Source organism: Ziziphus jujuba, chromosome 4 (genome assembly GCF_031755915.1).
Source record: "Ziziphus jujuba cultivar Dongzao chromosome 4, ASM3175591v1".
NCBI lineage: Eukaryota > Viridiplantae > Streptophyta > Magnoliopsida > Rosales > Rhamnaceae > Ziziphus > Ziziphus jujuba.
This window is the reverse complement of record NC_083382.1, coordinates 23,900,792-23,911,474: the sequence shown is the minus strand read 5'-3', so window position 1 is coordinate 23,911,474 and position 10,683 is coordinate 23,900,792. Positions and strand designations below refer to the sequence as shown.

General features: G+C 30.1%; 2 protein-coding genes across 6 annotated transcripts; one reads left to right on the top strand and one right to left on the bottom strand.

Annotated features, from left to right (window-relative positions):
* Positions 1-387: 387 nt before the first annotated feature.
* Positions 388-2,511, top strand: LOC125422214 (uncharacterized). 5 transcript variants are annotated; one of them, XR_009638800.1, is made up of 3 exons: positions 388-723; positions 1,149-1,570; positions 1,760-2,511. XR_009638800.1 is itself a non-coding variant. In XM_048472850.2 (3 exons), exons 1-3 carry the CDS (start codon positions 684-686, stop codon positions 1,877-1,879), a joined length of 432 nt encoding a protein of 143 aa, XP_048328807.2. In that variant the 5' UTR covers positions 428-683; the 3' UTR covers positions 1,880-2,511. The 5 variants fall into 5 exon arrangements, 2 of the variants coding, with proteins under 2 accessions (XP_048328807.2, XP_048328811.2); XR_009638799.1 differs by having other exon boundaries at positions 405-723; positions 1,234-1,570; XR_009638798.1 differs by having other exon boundaries at positions 407-723; positions 1,218-1,570.
* A 3,063-nt stretch (positions 2,512-5,574) lies between these two features.
* On the bottom strand, positions 5,575-6,696 carry LOC107414152 (aquaporin SIP1-1). Its single transcript, XM_048466990.2, has one exon. The coding sequence runs from the start codon at positions 6,476-6,478 to the stop codon at positions 5,729-5,731; it is 750 nt and encodes a 249-aa protein (XP_048322947.2). The 5' UTR covers positions 6,479-6,696; the 3' UTR covers positions 5,575-5,728.
* Positions 6,697-10,683: the final 3,987 nt, after the last annotated feature.

Genomic DNA, 10,683 nt, shown 5'->3' with positions numbered 1-10,683 from the left:
TTTATTAATTCTTATAATATTTTGATTAATTTATAAATAAAAATAATGTTATATATTAATTCTACAGCTGATTTGAAATATAATTATTAATTATGGATAGAAAACAGTGCATCAAATCAAAGTCGATAGTATTCTCTGATGATGAAATGCCATTTAGATGGAACCAAAAGCCTAAATAGTTGGCAGACGAAAAAGAAAGAGCAATAGCCAAAACTCTTGACTGATCCTGAAATAGTTGGCAGAAGAAAAAGCAAGAGTAATAGCCAAAACGCTTGACTGATCCTGACCATTGAATCTGGTCAGCATTTTTTTCCATTACATAAAGAGACAGTAAAGTATAATACATTACGAGGAAGTATGCATGCTTGTGATTATCAAACGTGTCCATAAATATTCCCTTTTTTTCTCCTAGAAAAGAAAATGAAATCTTGAAAAATTGGTGACCAGGTTCAATGAATCTGGAGAATACCATCCTTTTTCAGCCTCACTATTTTTTAAACCGTGTTTAATGGTCGGAAAAGACATCACTCACACTTGCACACACCCAAAGAAAGAAAATGAGGAGGGTTTTTTGACCATTTTTTCATGGCCTTATTGCTTGCTCTTTCTTCTTCTTCTTCATCTATTTATACTCGTTCTTTATCTTCTATTTCCTCTCTTTCTGCAGCTTTCAATTGAATTTAATGGATCTACAATGCCTCCGTCGTCGATCTGATTTCTTAGGTACATATTTTCCCTTTCTAATTTACATATATATACTTCCTGGACAATATGCATGCTTGTTTTTTACAATTTTTCTGTTTTATTATTATTATTTACAGTTCTTGAAGTAATTTCATTCTTGGGTTTTGTTTGATGTATATTACGATTATCCCGAAGGAATATTATTAATATTTTTTTTAATATATTATTTCCAAAAATGTCAATCCCTTCTAAAATAACCATCAAGGGTTTTGGTTAAGAAAATTAAAAAAGGCTGGCTTTTTTTTTTTTTTTTTTTTGGTTCCATTCCTAGAGTTGTTGAAGAAAATGAAACATAAACAAGAAGATCCCTTTTCAAAAATATAAACCCATAACAAATCTATCTTTCTTTCTTCTTTCTTTATTTGATTAATTTTGCTTTTATTTTATGTCCTATATTTTTTTAGAAAATTTGATTTTGCTCGATACATGCAAAGTTAAAAACCCATATTTATGCATCTGGGTTTGTTTTGGAGTGGGGATGATGATCAGGATGTAAACTATAATATTGATTTTCTATACAACAAAGATGGCTGCTCAAAACCCTTTTCTTTAAGCCATGGAGCTTATTCATGGCTATATTCGCATGGAGTACGAGAATGCGGCTTTTTTTCAAGGAATGAATGGTGGAATTTGCATCCTGACAAAGTGGAATAATGAAACAGAAAATGTCGGCGATAGAGACTTGTCCTGGCAACAAGAAAGAGAAGGAAAATGGTGGTGGGAGGTTGATAAGGCTATGAACAAGACTGCGCTGGATCAGAATCTAGTCTTGTTAGAGAAATGGACTTTACTCTTTCTCTCTACTTTTCCATTCCACTTTTCTCAGGTAAATTAATTTAAGATGTTTCCAATTTATTTTTGCTTACATAAGATAATCAATTTTCCAAAAACAGCATCTTCTAGTTGCATATATTATATTGATGTTTTTTTTTTTTTTTTTTTTTTTGTGTGTGTTTGTTCAATTTCCAATATTTAATATTTAATGTTGTATCTAATTTAAAATTAAAATAATCAGGCAAGGAAACGGGCGCATGTACAAATATGTCACAAAAGGGACTTATCTGGCATTGAAGTCACGCTTGAAAGTTGCAAACAGGTGGTGAGCTTTCAAATCACATGCAAAGCACGAGTTTAAGCAACATTCCGCATCCTCCCCACCATACTTCTTATTCTTCCTCAGATGCTAATCTTTCATAGATCTTTTTGATGCTCTACGATCACGATGATGTTGGTCGAGATATTTCATACAGAACTAGGTTTGCCAATTAAGCACCGGCGTTTGAAACAGCAAAACATGCTGGTTTTAAGGGTGGTAGTGTGTGCTTGATTGGAGATTTCTGTGTTCTGTACTTTCACTCTGAAGAGAGTTCCCCTTTCAAACTTCAAAGAAAACCTCTGTGATCATGTATGTGTTGGAGATCCATTTTCTACACCATGATCATAAAAAATCTGCTGCCAGGCCTTTTGATTCCTGTATTTTAACAGAGAATGAAAGCTAGCAGTCTTGTGTTTTAAACACTTAAAAATATATAGATATATATATAGATAGAGCTGTATGAGAATCTGTAAGTTAAGTATTTTTGCATATTCTTATTTTTATTAAATTCCCTTTTCCTTCAATGTAAGAGAGTCTTGTTGGTTTACCTTTCAAATTAGTTTCTATATTTTCCGATATATACTGTAATTGTAATTCGTAATGTGTGTTTCTTCATAAATTTGAAGAAAGGTTTTTACCCCTAATTAATTCTATGTCATTTCGATTGACTACTGAGTTTGGAGGATTGCTTTTATTTAAGTTTTATAAGGTTAACAATTATATTTGTTATCATAGTTAACAATTATAGTAAATTTTAATTAATATATTTAATTTATTATTTTTTAATTTAAATTTTAAAAATGAATCTTTTAATAATAATCATGTAAATTGTATCAAATTTCATTGATGATCATTCAACAATAATGACAGTTTTTTTTTTTTTTTTGTTTATATCTATGTACATATTATTATAAATTAGAAATGTGAAGCACGTAAGCTCTAAAAGAAAGGTGATCGATTATTAGTAGATTTCAGTTTATAGGACCACAAACTGGCTACGCAAATATGCAGCCTATCTAGCTCGATATATATTGAAATTTCCTGGAAATTCCCAATTTACACTGAAATATATATATATATATATATAATAATCGGCAACGGACTGATGATCCCAATTATGAAAAACCATAGTCTTATGATCTTTTTGCTTTGCTCGAACTATAATATATTCATATAGTGGACCTATTACGATCATCAATGAGATCGACCCTAGTAATATTATGCTAAAGAATATATACATCTTCTGAACAGCCTTATATATAAATATTCACATGCCCTCTACTATTTAATCTTTTTAGAATATAATGTCCAAATTAACATGGCATTAAACCAGCAAGCAAAATAAAGAGGACGAATTGAGTTTGGTAAATGAAACAACTCTGGGTTCCGGGAATAAGCATGTGCCTAACACAGAATCATAGTGTATTTTTGCAGGTTAAGCAATTTAGCTATACATTTTAGTTTGTGGTTTTCTTGAGGGAGAAAAAAAAAAAATTGGATAATCTCTTTTTTGGAAACCCAAATCCATAGATATCAGGTTAAAATCTTGTTGGCCATTAATTCTACAGCAATGGCAATTAAAATATTGTAACAAAGAAAGCATACATATCTAATCAGATTATAGCATTAATTTATAATTCTAGTTGGAAACTACCTAATGGAAGTAAGAAAACAAATTTTTGTGAACACTGTCACAGAAATGTATAGTTAATGGTTGTATATGACAATGGATGAAAAAAAAAAATGAAAAAAAGGTAATTTAAAGAGTTTTTCTGTTTTTGTTCATGTCCAACTAGTATAGAATATTATTTATTTTATTTCACTTAGTTTTGGGCTTTTATTTTTTATTTCACTTCGTTTTTGTTTTTTATTTCTTGATTAGTATTTTCACGGGAAATATTTAATTTATACCTTTGAAGTTTGGGATAAATACAAAAATATCCTTTAAGCTTTTAGTAAATCATCCACACCCTTTAGTGGCAAAATAAATTACCTTTATTAGTGTTGAAAAATTAAATCAACATTAAATGTCTTTTTTTTTTTTTTTTTTGGGGCATAAATCAATTGGAAGAATTGAAAGTTTTGTTAATCTGTATTTTTAATTAATTTTATTTAAACTCTATAATAAATTTTCAGTTATAAAAGTATGTGGTGATTTAAATCAAATAATTTTTTTTATCTAAATGATAATTTATCAAGTGTATTTAACTAAATGTATTATAATTATAAAATATATCTAATTGAATATATTATAATTTGTCACATATGTTTAACTAAAGGTTCTGTCCAATATGTAACTTATTTAGAAAAACTTACATAATTAAAATTATCATACATTTTTTTAAAATGGAAAAAATAGACACATATTTTAAATAAAATTTAATTAAAAATAAGATAAAAATTTAAAGCCTTCAAATTAATTATTAAAAAAAAAAAGAAACAAAAGAAATTTAAAAGGGTAAATTTAAACTATTCTAACGGGTGTAAATGATTTTTTTCAAAATCTAAAAGATATTTTTGTATTTAATCTAATTTTTAAAAGGTGTAAACAAAATACTTTTTGATTTTTAAATAAAGAAAAAGAAATGATCTTTGGAAGAGCACAAGGAAAATCTCAGTTGTCGGTTTTTGCTTGGTCACGCCGAAGAGAGAAAGTTCTCACTATCCTGGAATAGTTGCTTTCAAAGATTGGCATGGTATGTGGAGCTGGCCAAGAGCATTACTAGTTTGTGGTGATTTGCTAATTGCTATGGTGTTTTAAAAAACTAACAAAAGCAGGTTATATATAATAATAGTACCAGTGATCCAAGCAGCTACCTAATTTGTTTGATGTGCTTTTACATAAACAGACAAGGACTTGTTTAAAAAGATTCGTTGGCTTTGTAATAGGGAAGTGAAAAAGAACTGCAGACAAGGACTGGTCACATGCAATGTTGCCCAATAATTCACCCAAAAACAAACAAAAAAAAAATAAATCATTCATGCCAAATAAGCCTATGTTATTACTTCATATATTAAAATTGAGAGGTTGATATCATTGATTTTAATTTGGTTACCCAGGTTTAGTTCAAATTCAATGATGCCCCTATATTTTCAAAGATTTGTCATATATATATATATATGTCTGATAGTTTTTAAAAAAAATTTCATCTGCCTTCTCTGTTGTCACATATTTACACCTGTTGAATTTAACATTAATCTCTCTATATCTGAAAAACCAATGGTGAGTTTGGTTGAAATAAAGGCAAGCTACACAGGATTGGGAGAGAAATTAGCAATTGAATTAATGGGTGTGCCTTCTTATTTAAACCGTGGACTTATATTAAAAAAATGATATTGAAATTTTTCCCAAAAAGCTAGGAGAGGGAGGGGAAAAGAAAATTGACCCGCCAAAGGAGAAGCTTAGTGCACTTGGTGTACACGGCTAGTGCACCTGGTGTACACGTCTCTCTCTCTCTCTTCTCTCTCTCTCTCACTAGAATGTGGGATTCACATATTGGATCCACAAATCCATATGAGAAAAATGGTGTACACAGCCTATGTGCCGAATATTTTTTTTTTTCGCCCAATAAATCCTAAATCTTTTTGGATGCCAAATATTTGATAGGATAGTTCATATACCCTTTTTTTTATTTTCTTTTTTTGTTTTTTTTGGTTAACAGGACAGTTCATATGCTCAATTAACAATCTTGGAATCAATCCAAAAGAGAAAAAGAAAAGAAAAACTATAGAGAAAAAGGAAAACTCACAAGCTGGAATCAATTCTAAAATCACCAGTAGCAAGGCATCTTTTTAGCTATGGAGAAAATGACTAAAATACATAAGCATACACTGTCATAAAGCTCCTTCTACTGTTCAGGCTTTTTGGTGAACTACCACTATTCATGTTCAGGCCTTTTTCTGCTTCATTACAGGTGGGGTAAACGAAATTCTGAAAACCCCAGCAGCAATAATTGCTCCAATGAAAGGGCAAATCCAATAAACATAGAATTGCTCCCAAGTATTGTGCCAATTATTTACATATGCCCAACCATAAGCATTAGCAGGGTTCATGGAAGGCCCTGTATACCCAGAACCAGCAATAGCCAAACCCACTGTAGCCACTGCAAGCATGTAAACCTGCAAAATCATATTTCTAGGACCTTTGAAAACAATAACAAGCAGAGCAAAACTAAACAAAAATGTCAAAATTCCTTCTGCGACCCCCCCAGTGTGCAAATCCACTTTCAAAGAAGGACCTTTAAGCAATTCCCTGTACTTTTGGGGCATCACTTGGAGAATTGCTTTGGCACCACCAATTCCACCAACGGCTTGAGCTGGGAACCGTACGGCCATGGAGATGAGAGAGTAATCGGGTTTGAGACCCGCAGCATAGAAACAGGCAGTGGTAGAAGGATTGAAATTTGCTCCACCCAAAGCTTTCCCAATAAAGCTGAAGATTACAACCAAACTTGTGGCTAATACTGTGCTGATGAATAGACCCAGAAAGGATCTAGCTTGAACACCAAGATATGCTGCTATTATGATTGTTAAAACCTTGGCTGCAGGTTTGCTGAAGACCCACATGGAGGTCAAGATTGCGTCTCCAATTGCGGCTTGGATGATACCCATATCTTGTTTAACTCTGTCTCTTTCCATTAGAGCTTTTTTTTCCTCCTTTATATGCAGGGAATAATATTATTGGAGATTAGCCTCAGATTTTCTCCATTGATCTTTCAGACTGTTTGATTATTCTTTTAGTATTGTGCCATTATATTAGTCGCACAGATATAAGAGAATCACAAAAAGGTTAATAGAATCTTATTAGCCTACCAACGAATAAAAAAACACGCAAATGACACTTTATGTCACTGTTGATGAAGCCGCGCCAGTGAATTTATATGTCGAATTAGAACTTTTTTTTGTGTAAATATGTCGAATTAGAACTTAAAGGTTTATTAAAAGTTCACTTTTTATTATATAATAAAAAAATAAAATTACATATCACAATTAAAATTTATTAGATAAACTGTTCGTCATCACCTATTAAGGAAAATAACAAAATTATTATTTTGTGGGGTTAAATTCAAAGGTAAATAATAATAATAATAATAATAATATTCTTTCTTTCACCTACTTCTCCACTACATGACCTCTACCTGCTATTTTACAATGCACGAGCAAAATGCCTATCTTTTTCTTCTTCTTTTTTAAATAATAACTAGGTAGGGTATATGGCAATTAATATAATCATCCATGTGCAACTTCATAATTTTTTTGGGCGTATTTGTAGATAATTAAATACCCATATATCAAAGGCGTATCGATGATCGGATCTACAGGTAATAAAGAATCATGCAAGTGGATTCATCTTAATTGAGGCCGTTGTGGACATAAGCTGATTAGAAGCGCAATACTAGATTCTTAAATTTTTTTTTTTTTTTTAACATACTAGATTCTTTAATTTGCATGTTATTTAGTTTCTAAGATATTGTCTATTATACAAAAACCTGGGCCAATTGATAACGTTCATTTGTTTATTAATTTATTTCTTTACTTGGTCAAATAAAGGGTTTCTTCTTGCTAGCTAAGGCAAAAAGCGTGCATCATTAATCTTATTGAATCAAATTTTTATGTTATAGTAGAATGGTTTGAAGAGACCGTAGTAAGAATATTTTTCATTCTAAATCTGCTTTCATGAATAAATTGACTTTCTTTTGTCAAAATAAATAAATATTCTTCACTGAACGTGGAAGTGGAGTTTAAATCATTCAATATATCACTTAATATGTTAGGTTCTTAACTATTAATAGCGATTTAAATATGTTAAATTGATTATTTAGAGAATTTTAAATAGAAATGTAAATTGTCAAAAATTAATTGCCCATTAGAAGTATAGATAGACATTTAAAAAGTTTTTTTTTTTTTTTTTCAATGCAACTATCTAAAAGAGTTTGTCAAGTTTATATGGTAAATTAAAAATAGACTAATTAGAATGAATGTTTACTTTAAAGAGGACCATAATACAATGTCATTTAACAAAAGTTTAAAAGGACTAAAGGTGCTCACGGATTACGCATGTTGGGTTGAAGGAAAATTCAATCATTGAAACGACAAACTCAAGTTGATATTAGTTACAATCAAACTTTGATTAGTTGGTATCGAATGGGTAGATTGGGTTAAGGAAGAGAGGAAGAAGAAGATAAAGCTTTGATTTTGCTAAAAAATAAAAAATGTCTTCTGGTAATATCAGAGGCATCAGGCCGTTGTCTTGTGCCATGCGGCATTATGACATGGGATCATTCGAGGCAATAACAGGGTTTGTCAAGACTCGAACCTCAACTTCCGAACCCATAGATATAAAGGCTGAGTAGCTTTCTTCCACTAAACTACCACTTTTGGTTGAAAGAAGATAAAGCTTTGAGGAAAGTTTTGACATCGGAAAAGAGAAAAGACTGGGATGTGAAATCATCAATTAAGAGAGACAATTGTTTGAATTAATGGATGGGACGGGAGAGCTTCAATTGAGAGAGATGGGTTTTGATATAGAAGAAAGCACGAATTGAAGGAATTTTGATAGAAGGAAAGAAGGTTAGGTTTTCACTTAGATTGGAAAGGTGGGTGGCTACAGAAGGGATGAGGACCTAGTGTTTCATTTGGAGATAAATAGTTAGAGTTTTAAGTAAATGAAATTATATATCTATGCATATATGTACACATAAAAATACATGGGCAGGTCAATCAAGCTTAGGGTAAAACATTCATCAACCCGCATCTAACTAGCTAAGTTGATTAGCCATCCAAAATTAATTAGATTGGGCTGGTTTTTGCACACCCCTAAAAAGTATCATTATTTAAGAAAAAAATTCTTTTATAATAACAAAAAATAAATAATCACGTAATTAATTAATTAATTGCAGTCAATTGCATTTTAGACTGAACCTTTTTTTTTTATCTTTTGGATAAATATTACAATATATTGTAAACTAAATGCAAGGGGATTTCGTTTACATTTGGTCCAATTGAAGTGTAATCTATTTAATTTCATCACTAAACTAAATTTACAAATAAATTTTAAATAGAACTTCCGATGATCAATTTTTGGTCTAACTGTAAATTAAAAAAAAAAATATGCCACATAAATTGCAAGTTTTTAGAACTTCTATATCATATATAGATACTAATCCACATCTTGGTTGGAGATTTTATTAAAACATGCTATGTTATGCATGCTAGTATATACAAAATAACTTATCATTGAATATATAATTTACAAAGAAACAAATTTAGAATAGTATAAAGTCTTTAAAAATAAAAAAGAGTCCTTGTTCATGTTTTTTTAGACTAAGAATATGCTCCAACTTTTTAATTAAATATTTACGGCTTGCAATGAAATTTATCTGTTTTTGACGCTTTTTGGGTAAAAGTCTGCTTTTGACCCTCGGACGTGCGGACTACATGTTTTTCATTTGTTTGAATTAAGAGCTTACTTTGGGCTTTAGATTGGCCCCGGATAATTTGTTCAATCATGGGCTTTCATTTCCTTGCCACAGTAAGAACTTGGGCATGAAGGCCTCAAAGCCCCAAAACAAGTACTGCGGAGTGCAGATAATCACCCCTCATCCTCCTACATTCACAAATAAATTTTGGCCAATGCCACCAAATTTGAAGGAGAAATTGTTTTTGCATTTCGGTTTAAATTATATACAGTCATACACACACCACCAAAAAATATTCTTTTTTCATTGTAAAAGACATATAATATAATTGGTATATTACACTGTATACTTTTGAGATTTTTCTTAATTACAACCAAATATATTCATGAAGTTATAAAAATATAAGCACGAGAATATCCAATTGTAATAAATAAAAAAAATCTCAAAAATATACTGTATAATATATCCTAATACAATGGTGCATACTTAGTCATATCAGCTGTTGTATTGACATCGATTCATATATGACAGGCATTTTCTGTCGTATCTGATGATTATATACAATGAATTTAAAATGAGATCCATCGTATCTAAAGCATGATGAGATGGGTTGTCCACATGGTCCCATGATACTTGGTGTGTTAGATATGACATTACACTATCGTATTCGATGTTCAACATGGCATCCACGTGGAAAACTTGATGACATGTCACCATATAATCAAATATGATAGACTTAATTTGACCCGTTGTATTTGATTAAATACAGTGGACATGTCCATATATAAGATAAATGGATATGAGAAGCTGATTTGTGATGAACTGTCATATAGGTCAAAAACAACGGTCCACGTGGCCAGTCGTAAATGTTCAAACACAATAGTCTTAAATCATCATGGTATGTTCTTTTTTATTTTTTATTTTTTATATTTTACATTAATGGAAATGATTTTAATTAATAATTAATAAATTTATAATTAAAATTAATAATAATTAATACAATTATAAGTAAAATCATAAAACAAGTAATTCTATTAAATTAATAGCATTCTAGCTAATTATAACATGCACTTAATTAAAAAAGTGTAAGTGTATATTTAACATCTAGAACTAGGAACTAACATGTGTGTATATAACTATATGAAAAGAAAACTATAAATATGTTAAATAATATATAATTATCAGCGATAAAAATATCGATGTCGATGGAAATATCAAAGGTATGAATTTATGAAAATGTCAATGGAAATGTCGATATTGATGGAAATATCGATAAGGTTACAAAAACTGTAAATTTTTAATTTAGAATACAAATTTTCACATATAAGATAATTAATATAGTAAAATAATATAAAAATATAATAATAAAAAAATAGTCAATAAATATTACAAATTATCATTAGTAAATAAACTATAATATTACTT